At 39.4% G+C, this 22,138-nt stretch overlaps 1 protein-coding gene across 3 annotated transcripts in view; it reads left to right on the forward strand.

Annotated features, from left to right (window-relative positions):
• Positions 1 to 22,138, forward strand: part of tpd52 (tumor protein D52) — a 50,160-nt gene that overhangs the window by 15,979 nt on the left and 12,043 nt on the right. The window contains exons 1-3 of one of the 3 annotated variants that reach the window (XM_030146716.1): positions 11,782 to 12,560; positions 18,043 to 18,173; positions 19,287 to 19,435. In XM_030146716.1, coding sequence (XP_030002576.1) covers positions 12,437 to 12,560; positions 18,043 to 18,173; positions 19,287 to 19,435 — 404 coding nt within the window. In that variant the 5' untranslated portion in view covers positions 11,782 to 12,436. Of the gene's footprint in view, positions 1 to 11,781; positions 12,561 to 18,042; positions 18,174 to 19,286; positions 19,436 to 22,138 lie in introns of those variants that run through there. The other 2 variants (XM_030146714.1, XM_030146715.1) reach the window with 2 other exon arrangements.

Below are 22,138 nucleotides of genomic sequence, written 5' to 3' on the forward strand. Positions count from 1 at the left end.
ACTGAAGCAATTTTAATATAAAAATATTAAAAATTTTTGCAGGGGGCGCTGTAGTGCAAAATTTCAGTTTCTTTTGATAAATAGGTGTAGGCCTTTGAGACAGATGTCTGAGTCAAATTTGAGCCAAATCGGTGTTCGTATGTCCGAACTGATGTCATTTTTGTAAATGTACATTTGTAGGGGGCGCTATAGTGCGAAATTTCAATTTCTTTTAATAAATGGGTGTAGGCCTGGGAGATGGACGTCTGAGTCAAATTTCAGCCAAATCGGTGTTCGTATGTCTGAGCTGAAGCAATTTTTGTGATGGTAAATTTTCGAAAAAACTTTGCAAAGTTTGCAACCTCGTCACACAAAAACGGTGATGCCAATTCAAAAAATTCGGCTAACTTTTGATGCCCCACTTCTCTAGATACTGTACACTGATTTTGAGCTCATTCGGCCAAACGGCTTAGTAGGAGATAGTTAAAATACAACTTCAGCGAAAACGCTGACTCAGCATTTTGGAAATTTCAATCCAATATGGCCGACAAAGGGTTGGTTTAGGGGTGTGGCCATAATAATATTTTTTGTTTGTCTCCTCATGATGAATCTGTCTACCGATTTTCGTGGCTCTACGACAAACTTTATGTTGGACGCACTCCCATTGGTGCAATGCATTTCCACTTTTCAAGGGGGCGCTGCCGCAACATTTCTTTACCGACATCTACGAAACCTATATGTAAATTCAATTTCTCACACTTCTGAATTTTAGGCAAAATTTGGTGAGTTTTCGTAAATGTTCAGAGGGTCAAAATTGAGCTCAAAGCGCAGGAGAAAGAAAAATAAGACAAAAATTAAAGCCGCAAGCGGCATCTAAAGGCCCTCGCCACGGGCACGTCCAGTAGAAGTATGTCCATCGTTCAGCAGGTGGCACTCTAGCACCAAATTTCAATGTCTTCTGATGAATGGGTGTAGGCCTGGGAGATCGACAACTAATTCAAATTTGAGGCAAATCTTTGTTTGTATGTCCGAACTAAAGAAAGTTTTGTATAAGTAAATCTGTAGGGGGCGCTATGCAGCTAAAAATAAATTTCTACCATTGAATGGGTGTAGGTTTGCGAGATGTACCACTGAGTCAAATTTGAGCTAAATCAGTGTTCGTATGTCCGAATTAATGCAATTTTCGTGAAGGTAAATTATTAGGGGGCGCTAATGAGCGAAGTGGCAATTTCTTTTGATAAATGGGTGTAGGCCTGGGAGACTGAACACTGATTCAAATTTGAGCCCAATTGGTATTCGTATGTCTAACGTGAAGTAATTTTCGTAAAGGTAAAATTGTAGGGGGCGCTATGGCACCGAATTTCAAATATTTCTGATAAATGGGTGTAGGCCTGGGAGATAGACGTCTGAGTCAAATTTGAGCCAAATCGGTGTTCGTATGTCCGAACTGAAGAAATTTTAATAAAAAAAATATTAAAAATTTTTGTAGGGGGCGCTGTAGTGCAAAATTTCAGTTTCTTTTGACAAATAGGTGTAGGGCTGGGAGACAGATGTCTGAGTTAAATTTGAGCCAAATTGGTGCTCGTATGTCCGAACTGTTTTCACTTTTGTAAATGTACATTTGTAGGGGGCGCTATAGTGCAAAATTTCAATTTCTTTTAATAAATGGGTGTAGGCCTTGGAGATAGACATCTGAGTGAAATTTCAGCCAAATCGGTGTTCGTATGTCTGAGCTGAAGCAATTTTTGTAATGGTAAATTCACGAAGAAACTTTGCAAAGTTTGCGACGTCGTCACACAAAAACGGTGACACCTATCCAAAAAATTCGGCTAACTTTTGATGCCCTACTTCTCTAGATACTGTACACCGATTTTGAGCTCATTCGGCCAAACGGCCAAGGAGGAGATAGTTAAAATACAACGTCAGCGAAAACGCTGACTCAGCATTTTGGAAATTTCAATCCAATATGGCTGACAAAGGGTTGGTTTTGGGGCGTGGCCATAATAATATTTTTTGTTTGTCTCCTCATGATGAATCTGTGTACCGATTTTCGTGGCTCTACAACAAACTTTACGTTGGACGTGCTCCCATTGGCGTAATGCATTTCCACTTTTCAAGGGGGCGCTGCGGCAACATTTCTTTACCAACATCTTTGAAACCTATATGTAAATTCAATTTCTCGCATTTCTGAATTTTGTGCAAAATTTGGTGAGTTTTCGTAAATGTTCAGGGGGTCAAAATTGAGCTCAAAGCGCAGGAGAAAGAAAAATAAGACAAAAAAAATAAATAAATAAATAAAAATAATAATAATCTGAGCAAGAACAATATAGGCGTTACCGTGGCAACCACGTATTTGACTGTATTTGAAAGCTCTCGAGGTCCCCCACATGTCTGTGGGGTCAGATGTCACGTGTCGTGCACTTACACCCGCGTGACTGACCCCGAGTGGGCGTGTCCCATTGACTCCCATTCATTCAGAGCAGGTGTAAATATGCGACTTGTACACATGTCATGTACATCGTCGGAAAGGTCTCAGTGCCGTGAACGTGAATATGTGTGAGAGTGGCGACAGTGGCGAAAGGCGACCGCGTCACTGGCGATTTCGTCCCCATGCGCCCACTGCAGACTCAATAGGCCCTGCGCCGGCTTTACTCAGCTCGGGCCTAAAAAAAAAAAAAATAATAATAATAATAATAATAATCTGAGCAAGAACAATATAGCTGTTTCTATGGCAACCACGTATTTGCCCTTTTTTGAAAGTTCTCGAGGTCCCCCACATGTCTGTGGGGTCAGATGTCACCTGTCGTGCACTTACACACATGTGACTGACCCCGAGTGGGCGTGTCCCATTGACTCCCATTCATTCTGAGCAGGTGTAAATATGCGATTTGTGCACATGTCATGTACATCGTCGGAAAGGTCTCAGTGCCGTGAATGTGAATATGTGTGAGAGTGGCGACAGTGGCGAAAGGCGACCGCGTCACTGGCGATTTCGTCCCCATGCGCCCACTGCAGACTCAATAGGCCCTGCGCCGGCTTTACTCGGCTCGGGCCTAACAAGTGGTCCCAAGCACAACAAACCCCACCCCTCGCATATATTGTAGCTTATTGTGGCATCGATCCAGCTGATGTCATCATGTCTATGCTTGTGCTGATGTCAGCATATCAATTGCCTCAATTGTATGTGCCCAATTTGAAGTAAATTGAAACAAAATTGATGTTTTGTAGACATTTGAAATTTCGTTCATTATAAGTAAACTAGTACTTGACCCGTGGGGAACCACGGGTCGTAGGTGTGGTCGTTTTTATGCTGGGGAGAGTTGACTTTTGGGAAAAGATGTTTGTCTATATTTTATAAGTAGTGACATAAAAATTGTTTGGTAAATCATTCTTTAAAATGTAAACGGCAATTAATATACAGTATTAATACCCAGGTGGTTGCAGAGTGAAATTGTGAGGTACACACAAAGCACACAGACAGGGGTGGGGGTGGGGGGTAGTTTGTAAGACCAGGGTGGCAGGAGTTCTACATAAGTAACAGGAGGTACCTTACCTATCTCGGGGTTTCCTCCAAGATTTTTTGAAACTGTGGGGGAGGGCTTTGTGCCATGAACTTCATTTCCCATCATGCAGTAGTGCTTCCCTGATTATAAGACAACTGTATTCCAAAATGACTAATATCTCCAAAAGTATTGGTCGTATCAGCTTGCCAAGATATTTAATGTGGAAATAGGACTATTCCTCAACTAAGGTACCAAATTGGCCACGTAAAAATGTCTGAATTTGTCAGAATTGTGTAAATACACACATACACAAACACTCTGAACCCTTCCAGTATTATGATATAGATGGGAGAAGAAAAAAGATTTTAAAAATTCATAAAAAAAAAAAGTGAACTTTGACCTATTTTTCCCTAAATGTAATGACATCTATTCTGGGTCACTGGCAATCTATAAACCCAATTTGATATGAATTCAACCAATGGTTTTGCTTCTATAGTGTTAAACAAACAAACAAACAAACCACAGCAAAAACAATACCCCTTGCCTCCCCTTCAGGGGGTGGGGTGATTATCATTAAAACTGTGTTCAATGACCGCACTTTGAGAAACTCACAGCAATACTGCTCAGTTCCTGGAGAAGCAGCAACACTCCAGGCGTACATGTGCAGTTTGCAATGTTTGGTCTCTGAAAACATGGCAGAAGGCACCCGCATGCAGAGTCCTGCAAGGGTCCACTTATCCAAACCTGCACCCACCCATACCCGTAAAGCTCATTACGGCAACTCAACTTGCTACCCGCATTTTTTTTAATGTCCAATCCACACCCGCCTGTACCCGCGTATACTAGACCCGGCACCCGACCCATTGTCTAAACAGTAACCCAGTTTTTAAGGGCCTTATTTATGCATGCCATCAATAAATCTTTATTATTTGCTGCTCAATGACATCTGTGACCAGATGTAAACAGAGCTGAAGCTCACTTCACAATAAAACAAACCGGCTGTGGCTCAACCACGGTGAAATTAGACCATCATCATCATTAAATGTCCTGCAAATTATTTTCATTCATGAATCTTTTATTTTTTCACTTCCTTGCCTGCCACCCGCCTGCATTTCATTTAATTTCACCCGTGCCTATACCTATGAAAATTTGTGTATGTTTATTTATTTATTTATTTATTTATTTTTGTACCTGTCCCCACATATTTTTGCGGGTACCTGCGGGTACCTGGCATGGTGCAGGACTCTGCCCAAATAGACAGTGCTCCAGAGATTGTTCGTCCATTTAAAAAGACAAAGGTGGAAGTCTGGACATGTTTTGGATTTTTAAAGGATGCTAAGGGGAAACTAATTGAAGATGGTCAACCTGTCTGCAGAAAATGCAGAAAAAAAGTCTCTGTGCAGGGGAGCGGCACTTCACACACAAATGGTAGTGTTGCTTTAATATGCACATTTGATTTCTAGATAAGGTACACGAAACAGTGAAAGTGTTCTTTCTGTACCAGTTCTGAAATCTGTAAGACTAGATCTACTCTTGAGCACTGAATGTAAAGAAAAGTATTCTTGGTTCTTATCTACAATTTGGACAAAGTGCAGTTACCTCTTATGGCCAAAAGTTACCATCTTTGTGCACATTTGTAGTGTTGTGGTAGATGAGACTGGACTCGAGACCATTTTCCGCAGTCTTGGTCTCGTCTCGGACTTGACCCTTCAAGGACTCAGTCTTGACTCTGTCTCAGACCACAGTGGGAGGAGAAGGGCTCATAATTTCAGAGTGAGTCCTCAAAACCAACAGATTTCTATTCCATTGCATTTCAGCCACTGGTGTAGTCCAGGGTATACCTTCTTATTTTGCAGTCAGGACTGAGTATACCCGCTTCTAAATCCCCCTGATGCGTAACATTCTATGAGTGTTCGTATCCAGACCAATGGAGAGGAGCGGTCTGACTGGGCCGAACCAGCTCCCCTCTGCCTGCCAGATCCCGCTGTCCCAGGCTAGGCTGAGCTAACTTTACTTGAAAGCCGTGCTGTGCTGTGCTAACCGTGACAGTGGACAGTGGACCGTGACAATCGCCTGTCACATCTCCGTGACAGGTTTCGGCCGGCAACAAGAACTGCAGCCGAGACCATTGGGACATATCACAGCTGATTGTCACGGTCCTGTGCGGCGGTTGTAACAGGCGGTCAACCAGATCTGGGACGGTGGTTGGAGGAGCCGGTGGTGTGGTAGCACCCAGCAAGGTGTACAGCGGTAGAATGGTAGAGCCCAAACACCTTGGCTACAGCCCATCTGCTCCGTCCAGCTGAAGCATGCCGATAGCCCCATCTCTGTCCGGTTGCAGTAGTGGTGTCATTGTGGACAAATGTGTTTTTGCTCCATTTTGGTGTCTTTTTATAGGGAATGGTTGTGCACAATTGAGCAGAGGTCCAATTCATCTGTGAGATTCACTCATGAGCAGACATGGGTGAGGAATACACAAATACAGTTCTTATTGCTAATCAAAATCAATCAACCGGAACCAGGAAAACAATCATTTCATTTTGACTCAGAATAGTACTGAACTCATTGTAGTTTGCAATTTTGCAATAACTGTCATATTTCTGAAAAAAATCGAGAAAATGAAAGTGGTGCATTTCTTTTTTCCTTGAGTGTATGTAATTTCTGTTGGTGTTAGAGAACTGGGTGTTGAGCCACCAATAACCACTGTCTCCAGCTCCCCCAGTGGTCTACTGTCATATTCCAGTGTTCAGCTTGAGCACCCAGTGGTCCGAAAGGGAAGATGCAGGCAAAGGAAACATGTGAAATGCTAGTCTGCAACACAGCAGCCTAGTCCACATTTGCAATGGGCTGCATAATGCAAAAGTAATAGGGAAGCCAGAAACCTAGAGTATGTGGCTTATACACATGCAATGTTACACTGAAATGAACAGGCACTATTTGGGAGTTTCAAATCTAGTTCCATTCACATGTGGTCTGTCCAAACTCCAATACTATGCATTACATACACAATATCTATACTAACATCCAACATACAGTACTTTTGTGAAAATACAGATTTGAATTAATTTCAGGACTAGGGGTGTAAGAAAATATCGGTTCTGCAATATATCGTGATATTTCATTTCAGAATACTGTATTGATATTTTTAGGTGTCTATTCAAATGCAGATATTGTGGAGGTTCATTTTTGTTTTTTTGTTTATATTTTATTTATTATTTAACACTCTTTTATTAAATAATGTTAGTTCCTTTGTTGGGAATGAACTAAAATACTGTTCTGATGTTAGTTCTGAACTAACAGAATATGAACATTTGAACAGGATCTGAAACTGTAATGTCTGTAAAACAGAATTTAAGTTTGAACCCAGGAACATTTTGTGATATAACATTAGATCCTGTTGTGATCAAATAAAAATGTGTTTAGTATTTGTGCAGATTTCTGGTGTAATTCAGTTCTTCAAGGAAATAATAATTAAAAACAAAAAACAAAAAAAAAAGGCCTTTTTAACAGTATCATGATATATTGTATCTTGATCCTAGTGTTGTGATTTGTATCGTATCGCCAGATTCTTGCCAGTACACAGCCCTATTCGGGACATATTGTTCTGGATATGAATACATGGTTTTTCCTCAAAGGTTCCTTTCCGGCAGGAGGCATGTAACCTTGGTAACTAGCCAGTTTCACCTCAGCTGGCATCTCTGTGACTCTACCAATTATTACCTACTAGGCTCTGTTTGCACTCTGTTATTGTCTGCTGTTGCTACAACTGCATTGCATTGTGGGACATTTATTAGGGTTGTACCGATACCACTTTTTTCCAGACCAAGTACGAGTACTTCCATTTGAGCACATGCCGATACCAAGTACTGATCCTAGTCCTTAGTAATCCCATTCCAGTTGTTCGTTCCTTTTGTAAATGTGCTTTATTGTCGTTGTCATTAGTCTGACTGGAACAAAGTGCTGCTACTGACATTTAATGTGTTGGAATGAGCGTTTGTCAATTAATCCACCAGGGGGCGCCGCTCTGAATTAACCATACCGGACAAATACCATGAAGAAGAGGAAAGTGTAATGAAGAAGAAGAAGAAAGTCAGTAATAACAAACATGGAGACGATAGAGGAAACACTAATGTGATACTAATGCTGCAGCGTTTTCACTGGTAAGGTTTAAAAGTTTAGCTTCAGCAGGAAGAGAAAAGACAAATGAGCCAGAAGTTTGGTTTTCACTTCCGCTGGCGGCGGTCTGCACCGCTCTGTACCCCTCTGTGTCTGGATACACATTCGCCAGCACCTGGAAAACAGATGGAATGTACGCAGAGGACGGACAGAACGCTCCGCCCGTACCTGTCTGTGTAACGTTACTGTCAGTCAGCGTTACTTTTATCACCATTATTTATTTTGAAAAATCTCCACACTCTTCACACTCCCCACACATTATTCCTCCTCCTCGTACCTGCTGCACTGAACTGTGAATGTCACACGGCTGTAAGTGGTATCGGTGCATTTGTATCGGATTACTTTTACGAGTATGAATACGAGTACACACACTGAGTATCGGAGCCGATGCCCGATACTCGTATCAGAATCGGTGCATCCCTAACATTTATGCTGATAGATTGTCTGCAGCTTGTATAGTGTAAGTTTTTCCCAGAAATCGTGTTCAAGCTGTGTTTCACGTTATGGTTAGACATACTGAAAAACTAACGTACATGCCCAGTAATTAGCATGTCAGTGTGGAACTCTGACACAACCATGGTTTTATCCATCTGTTTTAATACAGGTGAATGGAGATAATTATTACATTATGCAAAGTAATTGAGGTTAGCTCAAACTGCAGTTAGTCCTCTTATAATTATTACATGATATTCAAGTTGCAATTACTTGAAATGATCATGATTGTTTTTCATAAGTGTGATAATCTTCTCCATTATTGAATAAAACCAGTTATGGCATCATCTAAGTGCACCACATTCTCCTTCTGTTATGAATTCAGTGGAGAACTAGGAGCACAAGGGTTTATTTTGGTTTTGTAGCTTTGTCCAACCTTTCAGTAGTGGGCTTTGGATATTTAAACCATTAAATATCGTATAGTATAAATATAATATAGATATTTTCAACCATTTCATTTTTATTGACAAATGGCTATAGATATAAAATCAGATTTAAGTTTGAACATTCTAGACCAGTAAATGGTTCCTCTTATTGATAAAATGTATGTGCATAATTAAACTATTATTATACATGTGTGGCATATAGGGATGTAATGATTACCGGTATAACGATAAACCGCGGTAAAATTGCAGACGGTTAGTACTACCGTTTAAATTCTAATTCTCATGATAACCGTGTTTGATTACTGCACTTTTAGGGGAAAAAACGCCTATGTAAAGATCTGCTTTTATGTCAAATATTTGAGTATAGTTTTAATTTATTACAATTTTGATTGTATATACCTAATATTTGGAACCAATATTCACTTTTAAAGTCTTTGAAACAGTTTGTTAAGCATCTTTGTGTTATTTATGCAATAAATTATATACATTTTTCAAATCGGATTTTATATATTTTTTGTGTGTTTTTTGTCCTTTTATGTTTTTATAGTAGGTTAAAGTGAGAAAAATAATAGACAGATGACATAGATGAAGTTGTGCTGAAAAACAGATCCCAAACATGGGTATAGTAAACATTTGTTTATATACTATATAAAGGCCAAATCAAAAGGACTGAAAAACAGACAAAATAGGCTCAGACCACTAAGGGTTAATATTTGAATGTTTCTGCAACAGAAGGGACATTGTGACTATTATTTTATTTGTTTTGTTTTTTTGTTTTTTGTTTTGTTTTTTGTTTTTTTTGTTTTTTTTTTCCAAATACAACTTGGTTAAATTATTGCAGTGTATGTATTAGTACTTTTTGAACATTTTGAGCAGTTTCAACAATACCACAATTAGGGCTGCTCGATTATAGAAAAAAATAATAATCGCGATTATTTTAGCAATAATTGAAATCACGACTATTAAAAACGATTATTTGTTAACCTTAAAGTTGTTTATTTTTTTCTTGCAAAGCAATGTAAAATATACTCTTTAAACATAAATAAAGCTTTTAACCACTAAAACAAAGTATGTTCACTTTTGTATGAAACAAAAAAATCTTTGGATGCACATAAGTGTACTGTAAATTCAAGTATGTTTCCTTTTGTAAATAAATAGTGCACTGTAATTAAACTGCTATAGACTTGCCATAGAACTGGAGCAATAAAAAAAAAAACTCACGTAAAGTGCAAATTATAAATTCAAGTATGTTCAATGTAGTATGAAACAGCAAATTCAGTGGCGTGCCGTGAGGTTTCAGTTAAGGCCTTCTGTATACATCAGCCATCTAGACAACGTGCGTTAGGGTTATACGGGTTAATACGGGAGTTACAGCATAAAGAGATTCGGAGACTGAAGATTGTATTGCGGACGAAGTTGTTTTTATGCGTTTTAGTTTTTCATAAGATTACGATAAAGGTGGCGGTGGTTAAACTTTAGATGGTTACAAAGGTTTGTTGTGTTAGCGGTCGGTGCGGACACAACTACGAAACACTTTTTGCACGTGATGTGTTTTTGCTCTTCGTCTTCTTCATCAAACCCAAAGTAATTCCATACAATTGAATTTGACTTGCCTTTTTTGTTTACCAAGCACTTCTGCTGTGATTCTCCTGCCGTTTTTCCAGACCGCTAGGTACAACTTTCCTCTTGGGGTGGACCTGCCGGCTAGCAGGCAGCAGTAGCTTAGAGGGGGGCGGGGCAGAGCAGCTCATGGTAGCTTGCGTGCGCGTGAATTAAAACAACTCAAAATTAATAATCGTTTTTTCCCGATTACATAATTTTTGTAATCGTTGCATGTAATAATCGAAATCGTAATTAAATTTCGATTAATTGCACAGCCCTAACCACAATAATAATGATAACCGTGATAATAAGATAAGATAAGATAAGATAAGAAATCCTTTATTTGTCCCACAATGGGGAAATTCCAGTGTTGCAACACTCATTATAGGACAGTGCAGAAAAAGTTCACACAGAAGGTTTTAAAAAAATAAATAAATAAAGATGTGCATGCATTAAAAGTATGTACAATATGGATACAAATAAATAAAAGTGTCTGTTTTGTGTATTGCAAATGGGATTATTGCACCAGGTTAAAAGTGTTCATTGTAGAGTCTAACAGCAGCAGGAAGGAAAGATCTGCGAAACCTCTCTTTCACACAGCGAGGGTGGATCAGTCTGTCACTGAAGCTGCTCTCCAGAGCTGACAGAGTCTCCTGCAGGGGGTGGGACTCATGGTCCAGCATTGACCTGAGTTTGGCCAGGACCCTCCTGTCCCCCACCTCCCGAACCGAGTCCAGAGAACAGCCCAGGACTGAGCTGGATTTCCTGATGATCTTGTCCAGCTTCTTCCTCTCCCTCTCTGTGATGCTGCTGCTCCAGCAGACCACACCGTACAGTACCGCTGATGCCACCACAGAGTCATAGAAGTCATAATTTTGGTCACAATAACCGTGATATGAAATTTTCATATCATTACATCCCTAGTGGCATATAATATCATTAAGCACAGTAGTTTGTATAGCAAATTAATCATCTGATCAAGTTTCATTATTGTGACAGCCTTATGTGCAATGCAACAGTTATGTAATAATTATCCCAGGCCTACCACTGCAATGATCTTAATCTGGATGCACTGTAGTCTCGCTCTCTTTTCCTGGGTTCCTGCACTCTTTGTGCACAGGATAATTTTCCACCTCTCACTGAACCATGTGCTGTTTACAGCACTATTAAGGCTTTGTGAACACGTGTCCTCTGCCATAAACGGTACTGGCATGTCACCACACTGCCTTTCCACTTCACTGCAGCTTTGAAAGCACTGGCAGATGCTACTAACACCTTACAGATCTTGTTTAAAGTCCTATCCATGCATGTAACCTGCCTTTTTGCATTTAAGATTCCTGCAGTGCATCACAGCTCCCCATTCACCACTTCAGGATGATGTGGAATACTTCACATTATGGAGGAATATTTTGCATGCATCTGTGGCCTTGTTGAAGAATTACACTTGCATATATGATCACTTTAGCAGTACACAGAGCACTTTGCCTCAGCAGTGCGCACAGTTCTTAGTGCAGCCTCAGGCATCCTCTCCTCTCCATTGAAGCTGACTAGTATTACTGCTGCTCCGAGTTGGGCTGGCCACTCTGGATTAACGCTTTGCTGTAATCTGGGACACTGCAGATTATGCTTTTCATCTCCTGCCCCCCACCAACACAAAAAACTTCACGTGACTGGCCCATGCAAACAGGACCGTTTTTTTCCTTCATTGGATGACAAGCTAGATGGTGGAGAGTGAGGGAGGTTGGCAGGGCATTGACAAAGAAGATGTGAGAGTATAGAAACTGACATGCATAGCAGCATGCAGCACTGGCTGTGCTAACAGTGGCTAGCATCTGAAAACTGATTGCGCAAACAAAGATGGAGTGAGCACTGACCTTTGGGATTACCGTGAAGAGGATGAGGAGTGTGTATGGGTGGGTGTGTGTTTCCCACTGCAACAGCTGATTGAAGGCACAGGTAAATTATTGACAGCAAGAAAAGGAGCAGAGGGTGCAAAAACCCTGGCCTGCTGTGGGAATAGAGGGACAACCAGCTTCACTGTATTGTCACAGTGACCTTCTGACTGAAAGCTGATACAAAGCTTCCTCTCACATACACACATACTGAGACACTCAGTGTGTCTCACCTCACCAGAGTCCACCAGGCTGTGAGCAAGGAGACACAGAGACCGCCGGCACGCGCTCGGATCACATGCAGTCAATCAGCACTTGTCTGGCTTTGCTTAGGTAGTGCTGGTGGTGGTGGCTGTTAGGGAGGTGGAAGTTGCTCAGGTTAGCAACACGCTAACAGCTGTAAAATATGGAGCCTCTGGAGGAATACCACTCTCCATTTGACTTTGAACAAGGAGTCAACACCAGCTACTTGTACCTCTCCCCAGCCTACAGCGACACGCCACCCAGCTCCCCAGCTGTCAAAACCAGAGGTAATCACAAGGAGGACAAAAGAGATGCTGACTGAAGTGTGTGTGTGTGTGTGTGTGTGTGTGGGGGGGGGGGGGGGGGGGGGGGTCAAAAAAACAAAACATGGGTTGGGTTCATTGGAGGGGAGGACTTTGGGTGCACACACTCTTTGCCAAATTTAACCTCTGAAAAAGATCCTACTCTTCATTTCAAAGTTTCAGGAATCCATACTTTGCAAACATTTCTGTTTTGTTTTTTTTTGCTGTGGGCTTGATGGAATCTAATTTAGGAAATGTTGTACCATTCTCTGTGTGACTGCCATTATTTTAAAGGAGTATATAGAAAACTTTTAACATTGTGTGTAATGAAATTAAATGAATGAAATGTAACTGTTTGGAGGACTTCAGACTCCGTACAATCAGGAACACATGTTGATGGCAGCTGAAGGACCACTGTAAAGTCCCGGTCTGAAACATTTCAGGACAACTAAATCTTGATGGAGCAAGTATCAAATCACTTTGGAGTTGCACATTGCACATGACAATTACCTGTAATCTTTGTTGTGAATTGATAACCACTAAGAAAATACAAAAAAATGCATAAAGTTTGATCTCATAATCTGTAAACAAATGGAAAATGGAAACTTATGTATAACAACAGGACTCATAATCAGAAAATTATCACACTGTGCTAGTAAATCTACACATGACTTTTAGTTTTTGTTATTTAATAACTGTTGGAAAATACAATGCATTAAACCCCGTAAAGTTTTCATAATTTTCTTAAAAGGAACATAGTGCATCCAGTCAAATGTGTGTGTTTTATCTCATTCAGTGAGTTCTGTGTTTGCATTTTCATTTTTTAGGTAAGTCATAAATAAGTTAATTCGATAATCACACATTTAACAAAAAAGAATGTAAATCTGTCCTCACAGCCTGTAATATGAGTGTCACCTCTGTGCTTGCACTAGGAAAATGAAAGATCCAGCCACTGTGGCTACATTAGTAGAAATGAGTGTAGCCACAAAAAGCCACAGCCAGCCTGGGTCCAGTCTGGGTCCAGCCTGGGTCCAGCCTGGGTCCAGTCTGGGTCCAGCCTGGGTCCAGCCTGGGTCCAGTCTGGGTCCAGCCTGGGTCCAGTCTGGGTCCAGTCTGGGTCCAGCCTGGGTCCAGCCTGGGTCCAGTCTGGGTCCAGCCTGGGTCCAGCCTGGGTCCAGTCTGGGTCCCTGCAGTGGGGCACATAGTGGACCGTGGTGATGACCATAGCTCCCCTGGGAAATTTCTGTAAAAATTAAGTCTTTTTTTCCTGCATTCTGGTGCATTTTGAGCTTAAAAATATGTTCAATCTGGCTTCAGTTTCATACAAAAAAAAAATCATAAAAAATTAACTTAAGTCAACATTTTCATCTAAACTATTTTATTTCTAATCTAATATATAACAAAACAATAAATGATATACTTATAAATACAATTATTCTGACCACTGATGTGCATGAGATTCAATATAAAATAAATTTACCAGTGGAATGAGCGTTTGTCAATGAGTCCACCAGGGGGCGCCACTCTGAATTAACCATACTGGACAAATACCACGAAGAAGAGGAAAGTTTTTTGAGAAGAAGAAGAAGAAAGTCAGTAATAACAAACATGGAGACGACAGAGGGAACACTAATGTGATACTAATATTGCAGCGTTTTCTCTGGTAAGGTTTAAAAGTTTAGCTTCAGCAGGAAGAGAAAAGACAAATGAGACAGAAGTTTGGTTTTCACTTCTGCTGGCGGCGGTCCGCACCGCTCCGTACCCCCGGTGGTATTCTCCGTGTGGCTACGCATCCTCCATCACCTGGAAAACAGATGGAATATACGCAGAGGACGGACAGAACGCTCCGTCTGTATCTGTCTGTGTCTGGAACGTTACTGTCAGTCAGCGTTACTTTTATCACCGTCATTTATTTGGTTCAATCTCCACACTGCTGACATTACTCCTCCAGCGTACCTGCTGCACTGAACTGTGAATGTCACGCTGTCATAAGTGGTAAAATACCTTCGCCACTGTGGATACATGGGTTGAAAACAACTTCACCAGCCAGGAAAATGCATCGCCAATGGTGATGTGGCGATAGGCTAGTGCAAGCCTAGCACCTCTTTTTGGGCTTTCACACAAAGAGGAGAAAATTATGAGCAAGATGTATGGTCTTTACTAACCCTAACCTTGCTGTTCCTCTATACTTCAGGTTATATCCTTTTTTTTTCTTTAATTAGCTGTTATGGATAATATGACAGCCTCTGAGAGTCATGGGGTAGAACACGTTGCCTGAGAGGAAATGAGCTAAAATGGAGGGTGCAGGACAGTAATGTGGGTGGGTGGAGCAAGTCTACCTTCTGCACAGTAGTATTCAGGACACTAACTTCTGTCTGTCTTTCAGCTACTGTTTGTCTCTCTTGTTCTCATGACTCTTGTACTGTTTGAAAAAAAAAAACCTCTGAGGGATGCAAATTTCACTTTGGTTACTGCACAGTTTTTACCCCTCAGCCAGAAATGGCCGAAGGGGTATTGTAATCGTTTTGCTGTCCGTGTGTCTGTCCATTCAACGACATAATCGCATTATCTGAAGAATGCATTGAGATATCTGCACCAACTTTATACTGTGGCTGCATCTTGGCATGGAGCAGAAGAATATTGACAATAGGTGACCTTGACCTACTTTTTCAAGGTCCAATGGCATTGTGCCTTGTGCAGTTATAATATCTGAGTACTTTCAAATACAAATATGTATGATATAAGTTTTACACAAAGACAACTGAATCTAAATTATTAGGGCTGTGTATCGGCAAGAATCAGGTGATACAATACAAATCATAATACTAGGATCACAATACGACATATCACAATATGTCATGATACTGTTAAAAAGGCAATTTTTTGTTTGTATCTTTTTAAAAAATGATTATTTCCTTGAAGAACTGAATTACAGCAGAAATCTGCACAAATACTAAACACATTTTTTTTGGTCCCAACAGGATCTAATGTTATATCACAAAATGTTCCTGTGTTCAAACTGAAATTCTGTTTTACAGACATTACAGTTTCAGATCCTGTTCAAATGTTCAGATTCTATTAGTTCAGAACTAACATCAGAACATTATTTTTGTGCGATCCCAACAAAGGAACTAACATTATTTAAAAGACTGTTAAATAAGAATAAATAAAATATAAACAAAAAAGAAAGACAAAAAAATTAACCTCCACAAAATCTGCTTTTGAATAAATACCTAAAAAATATTGATACAGTACTTTTTAATATCGATACAGTATTGTGAAATGAAATATCGCGATATACTGCAGAAATGATATTTTCTAACGCCCCTATAAATTATAGGGCAGTAACTTTCAACAGAAACTTACACTATATTTGGCCGAGGGGGATTAAAAGTGTGCTGCACGTTATGTTTTTGTAAGTGATCAGAGGCAGCACAGGGAACCATAACACAAGAAATTTGAAGCAAATTAACTAACATGGCAGAGCAAGCAGTCAGAGATTTTCCCCTTTAAACAGGTATGGGGAAGTACAGAGTGTCAATGGCACTGCTGCATCACCAGTAATAAGAGGAGACAGCAAATGTAAGACTTTTAGAGGTGAAAGAAAATACATTTGCGCTGTATTTTTCTTTCTTCATTACTGTAATGCCTGTCTGTTTCCTCTATAAATTTATTTTCTTGATGACGTACCAGTGGGACGTCTCACTTCAGCGTGTTCTGACATAAATATTTGTACTTGTGACTTCTAATCAGCTGTTCTTATTCCCATGATATTAATTCATGTTAGATGTGGAAAATGGGACCACAGGGCTCTCAGACTACAGGGGTTTGGACTGAGATATAGTGCTTGTTCATGAACAGTTCTCCAGACACTGCAGACCCAAATCCTGTGAATTTGGTCTTTAACTCTTTTGCCAAACATCTATCTGTCTGAGTAAAGAAATGTTCTGAAGTATTGTTGGGAGTTTTGTGTGGTATATAAGTGAGAGAATGGGTTCCAACAATTGGGAATGGGTTGGGAGGAGAGGACATAAAGGATACTGTGTGTGAGGGGAAAAAAAGATGTGGATGCAGATCTTAGGCTGGTAAAATGTTTCTGTTTGACATATAATCAGGTCAGTCCCCATTACGTTTACAGTAATACAAACTCAGGAACAGACTGAGAGAATGTGGGCACAAACATTAATTTGAAGACAGAGATAAACTGATTTGGTTTTAGTTGCCATAGGTAAAATAAATAAATAACGTCAAATCAAGGGATTTATTTTTTTTCTAATTGGGCACAAACTTTCACTTGACCTCAAGGATCAGCTGATTAGAGTTTGGTCACCATAGGTCAAGGTTGGTGTTACGAAACCAGATTTTGGCAAGTAATAAGGACATAAACAGGTGGCACAAGGATAGTGGATATTGCTGATTGAACTTGTGGATCATGTGTTTTTACGTAAGAGATCCAGGCAGTATTGGGTCTGTTTCCATGGTGATTTGACTGTGCTGGTACGTGGTCAGTAGATGAGTAAAATCTGTGAAAAGACAGCAACTCACCAGGTGAAATAAAGGCGATGCATTCCATTGGTATTCATTACAACATTTTTTTGCAAGAAGCACTGTACAGTGTGAGCCTAAATAACTCACACCATGACTGCATTGAGTTCACAATTGAAATGACCTACACAAGGCCAAAATGTTTTCAACACACTGCAAACAACTCCTGCTGACACAACAGCACACATTGTGTGTGAAATTAAGTCTCCAGTTGTTCCTTTTTGGTCTTCTTCCCCTCATTGTGTTTTATTCAACTTGTGGGTTTCCTCTTTTATATAATCTTTTATAAAATATAATATTTTTTCTCTTACCTTTCAATCAATGATATGTTTGAGAAGTCCAGCTAATAAGACAAAGAAACACTTCAAAGAAAGGATTGTGTTTCCTGTTTCATGTCAGCATCCTTCACTACTCTTTCTTTTTGACTAACAGATCCTTATAACCCCTTTGTTCTCACGCTGTCTGAGCTCAGGATATCTCCATCTAGAAGGTTCTTTGTATTATTGATGTGTTATTCCTCCTACTGTGCACAGCTCTGTAAAAAAAAAAGTCAGATACTGTACAGTATATGTATGTTTGAGAAAAGGTCTGTAAGGAAGCGTCCATGTTGGATCATGAAAAGCTTCCCCCTCTTGACAAGCACAATCAAACAGCATTCTAAGGATGTTCCTTAGCCATGCTCTCTGATATCCACCCGTTCATCTACCATAGAAGCATTTCCTTTCTTTGTCAACATGACAGTTTGTGTGTGACTCCCTGTCTTTGGCCACCTGCTCACTGTCACACTGCACACACAGGAATGTACATGTAAAGGTGTCTTCAGAACACATGCTTTCAAAACAGAAGCAGCTTGCCACCTGAGAGGTCTTATGGATGTGTTGTTTTTTGTTTTCTGGTTTTTGTTTTTTTTTTTGTCCCCCAGGTTCCCAGCTACTTTCAGACTCTGTTCCAGAGGTGGGAGAAGATGCGGTGACGAGCGTCGCTCCCTCCAGCCCTTCCCCTCCTGCCATGACTGAGGAGGAGCGACTGGAGCTGCAGCAAGAACTGGCCAAGGTCTGGAATGATTAGGACTTAGACAGGTTGTGGTTCAGGGACAAGTTCTGGAGCCGTACTCACCTGTTTGACTTGAAGACACATGTATCTAAATGTATAGAAAGACTACGGAAAGAGTCATGCTTTTATTAATTATTTTTGCTAGTAATACTTTAGTAAAGGGGAATTGACTGATTTTTAAAGGCTGATACAAAACATAATTTCTAGCAGGCAAATGAGGACCTGTAGGTGTCTCTGTAAACAGCACTTCAGAAACTAATAATGATGGTAATGGATTAGATTTCTATAGTGCTTTTCAAGGCACTCAAAGTGCTTTGCATTATTGATCCATTATTTCTTCACTTTCACATTCTCGCTGTGGTGGTGGTAAACTACGTATGTAGCCACAGCTGCCCTGGGGCGTGGCTGCCAGTCCAAGCCAAAGGGCCCCTCCCACCACCATTAAATATTCATACACCAGTGTGAGTGACACTGGAGGCAAGGGAGGTGAAGTGTCTTGCCCAAGGACAGAGCTGGATTTGAACCGTCAGCCTTTTGGTTACTGGAAAACCCGCTCTACCTCCTGAGCCACAGCCACCGCAGTGGCTAAGGTTACAGTTCCTCTGTCCAGTAATTATATCCACTTTTTGTTATCCATCTAGCTATTTTTATTTATATTTTCAAAATGCTGAAATTTTTGAAAAAAAAACACAAAAACATTTTTGTGCTTGTGAGATGTGTAAATATTGATGAATTAATAAAAGGGAAATACAAATAAATGGAAACACATTAAGGGAATAACTATGCATGTCTGCATAGTAGATGGGAAAAACAATGAATGCTGCCATGTATGAAGAGCTGCAGTCAAAATTTGCAAACATATTTGAATGGATACTAACTAAATTTAAATAAACGTACATGTATTAACCGCTATTTTATTTACAATGGGTAATCCTATAGTAACATACAGTATATTAAAAGAGCAACACCTGAATGAACAACAGAAATAACATAAAGGGGCAGCCAGTCAGACTCCACCTACCCCCCATCATCAAGGGTTGGAACATACAAACCATTACACATGTATGTTTTAAACCACAAACATGACATTCGTAACTGTATACGTACGTCCAGGTGGAGGATGAGATCCAGACTCTGACCCAGGTGTTGTCAGCCAAGGAGAAGCAGGTGGCGGACATTAAGAGGAAGCTAGGCATCACACCTCTCAACGAGCTGAAACAAAACATCAGCAAAACCTGGCAGGGGGTCACCACCTCCAATGCGTAAGTGCTCCCCTCCCACACCACACCTCCCATAGACCTAGCAGAGCACATGATTTCATGCTGCATAGCTTATCATCAGGATGCTCGACATATTCAGCATTTTCTCTTAATTAGCATGTAGCAACAGTTGTAATCTATGTGCGATATTTTATCATTTCGAAACTGATGTTAAATTTCTATAGATAAGAAGAAGAAGAATATTGTTAATTATGTTGGCCCCTTGTGAATAGGGCTGTGTAATGGCAAGAATCTGATGATACAATACAAATCCTAATACTAGGATCACGATGCGATATATCACAGTATATCAAAACACTGTTAAAAAAGGCATTTTTTTAAATTGGTTTTGTTTCTTTTATAAAAGATTATTTCCTGTGAGAATTGAATTACACCAGTAATATGTACAAATATTAAACACATTTTATTTGATCACAGCAGAATCTAATGTTCTATCACAAAATGTTCCTGTGTTCAAACTGAAATTCTGTTTTATAGACATTACAGTTTAAGATCCTGTTCAAATGTTCATATTCTGTTGGTTCAGAACTAACATCAGAACAGTATTTTAGTTCAATCCCAACAATGGAACTAACATTATTTAATAAAAGAGTGTTAAATAATAATAAGTAAAATCCATCCATCCATCCATTATCTGCTGCTTATCCGAGGCCGGGTCGTGGGGGCAACAGTCTAAGCAGGGATGCCCAGACTTCCCATAATAAGTAAAATTATATTTTACTTATTTACTTGCTATAATAAGTAAAATACAAACAAAAAAGAAAAACAAAAATGAACCACAATATTTGCATTTGAATAAATATCTAAAAATATCGATACAGTATTGTGAAATGAAATATCGTGATATATTGCAGAACCGATATTTTCTTACACCCCTACTTGTGAATAATCAGAATAAAACTTGTGACCAGTTTCATTATCTCCAGTTTGTCAAACAGTGGATTAATACTACCGTGTTAAGTGTCAAGTGTTTTTGAGAAAGCGGGGGTTTTCCCAGATAGAGAATGACGAAATGGCCGCCTCTGTCTGATGTGCCATCTCCAACTCTTGATAAAACTCTAATGGGTCTTCATGGAAAACAACTCACTTGGGGTATTTCTATCATTCTTAACTGCGGTTGTGACATTACATCAGCGTGGTGTCAATTTAAGATTTTAATATAAAGAAATGCTTTACTGGTACACTAAGGAGGTTTTAAAGTTTCGTGAAAGTTGACTGATCATCCAAATGGCTGAACAATAACAGTTCTTAAAGGATGGTGTCAAACTATGTTCATCTGTCAGAGCCTCAAAATGAATATTGATCAGTAAGTACTACCTCGAAGTCACACGTGTCTTTTACCGTTATCCACAAAACTCACAAGGAGTCTTTTTGATAAAAAGCAATGGGGTTATTAATAGGGATAGATGGATTAATCCATACTGATGGAATGTTTCTAAACTATTGGTCTTCTCAACTAGAATTACTGACTGGTATATAATAATAGAATAACATATAATACAGTAAAAATAATGGCTGGGAAAATGAAAGTCACACCTAGAATTAAGTTATGGGCTACTAATTGTATTTAGAATAACAGTTTGGCTGATAGCTGATGCTGATACTGATATTACATTTGATTTATTGTGTCTATATATTTAAAAATAGGTTAACCTTACTATTCTAAATTCTTTTAGCAGTTCATTAGATTATCTGTGACAGTGCACAAATCCAATCATCAGTTAATCATCAATTCATGACAAACATTTTTAACATAACAACAAAACATATGTTGATATTAGTCAGTGTTAACAAATATATGGTGCATCCCCAATTTTTTTTTTTTATTTAGGCATGTATTATATTGACTTAGATGTTCAGTTTAACAGTTGTCTGCTTTCTTACAAGGTCAAAAATAGCAAATTTCCAACAGTGTTGGATGGTTAGTGACTATTTAATCAGGTATTGGCTTTTCTACCTTAGAAACAATTATAAGATTTCAACATTTAAAACACCACTGCTGGTTATCCGCTTGTTATGAATCAAATTTCCTGTCTACAAAAGTTAACACGTTAATAAAATATAAACATATAAATATAAATATAAACAAAATATTTCAACCTGAAATGTTGCCATGTATCTCAAAATGTTCATGAAGTCCAATACAATCCACAACCACAAAGTTGCAGTGACTTTAAAAATGTTCTAGTTCTATGTCTTGGTGTGGATGGCCCTTGTGCTATCTGCATAGAATTTGTCCCGAAGGCTTTGTTGTCCCCTCAACAGAAGATATTCCTACATGCTGAAAAGATGCAAACAGAATGAATGTCATATTCTACATATACACTTTTTACTTGGAGGAGTACATTCAGATGTTGCATTTTGTAATCACCAACATTACTTCATGTAATTACATATTTTAACTCAGTAAATCTAACAGATTTCCATTACATTCATTTGCAATTTAATTACCTAATGCTGTTAGATGGAACTTCCAAACACTGACTGTGGCTTTGTAAGGTTCTAGTGTTGAGATTCTTAAAATATTCTCTGTCCCCATTTGAGATTTTTTCCCTGCAAACAACAAGGAAAAAGATGTCAGTGCACTTGACAAGCTGCCTGTGGCCTGTGTGGAGCTTTACTTTGCAGGAAATGAGCAGCATTCTGATGCTTTCAGGCATCTTAATATGAAAAAAAACAACAAAA

Source organism: Sphaeramia orbicularis, chromosome 11, assembly GCF_902148855.1.
Source record: "Sphaeramia orbicularis chromosome 11, fSphaOr1.1, whole genome shotgun sequence".
NCBI lineage: Eukaryota > Metazoa > Chordata > Actinopteri > Kurtiformes > Apogonidae > Sphaeramia > Sphaeramia orbicularis.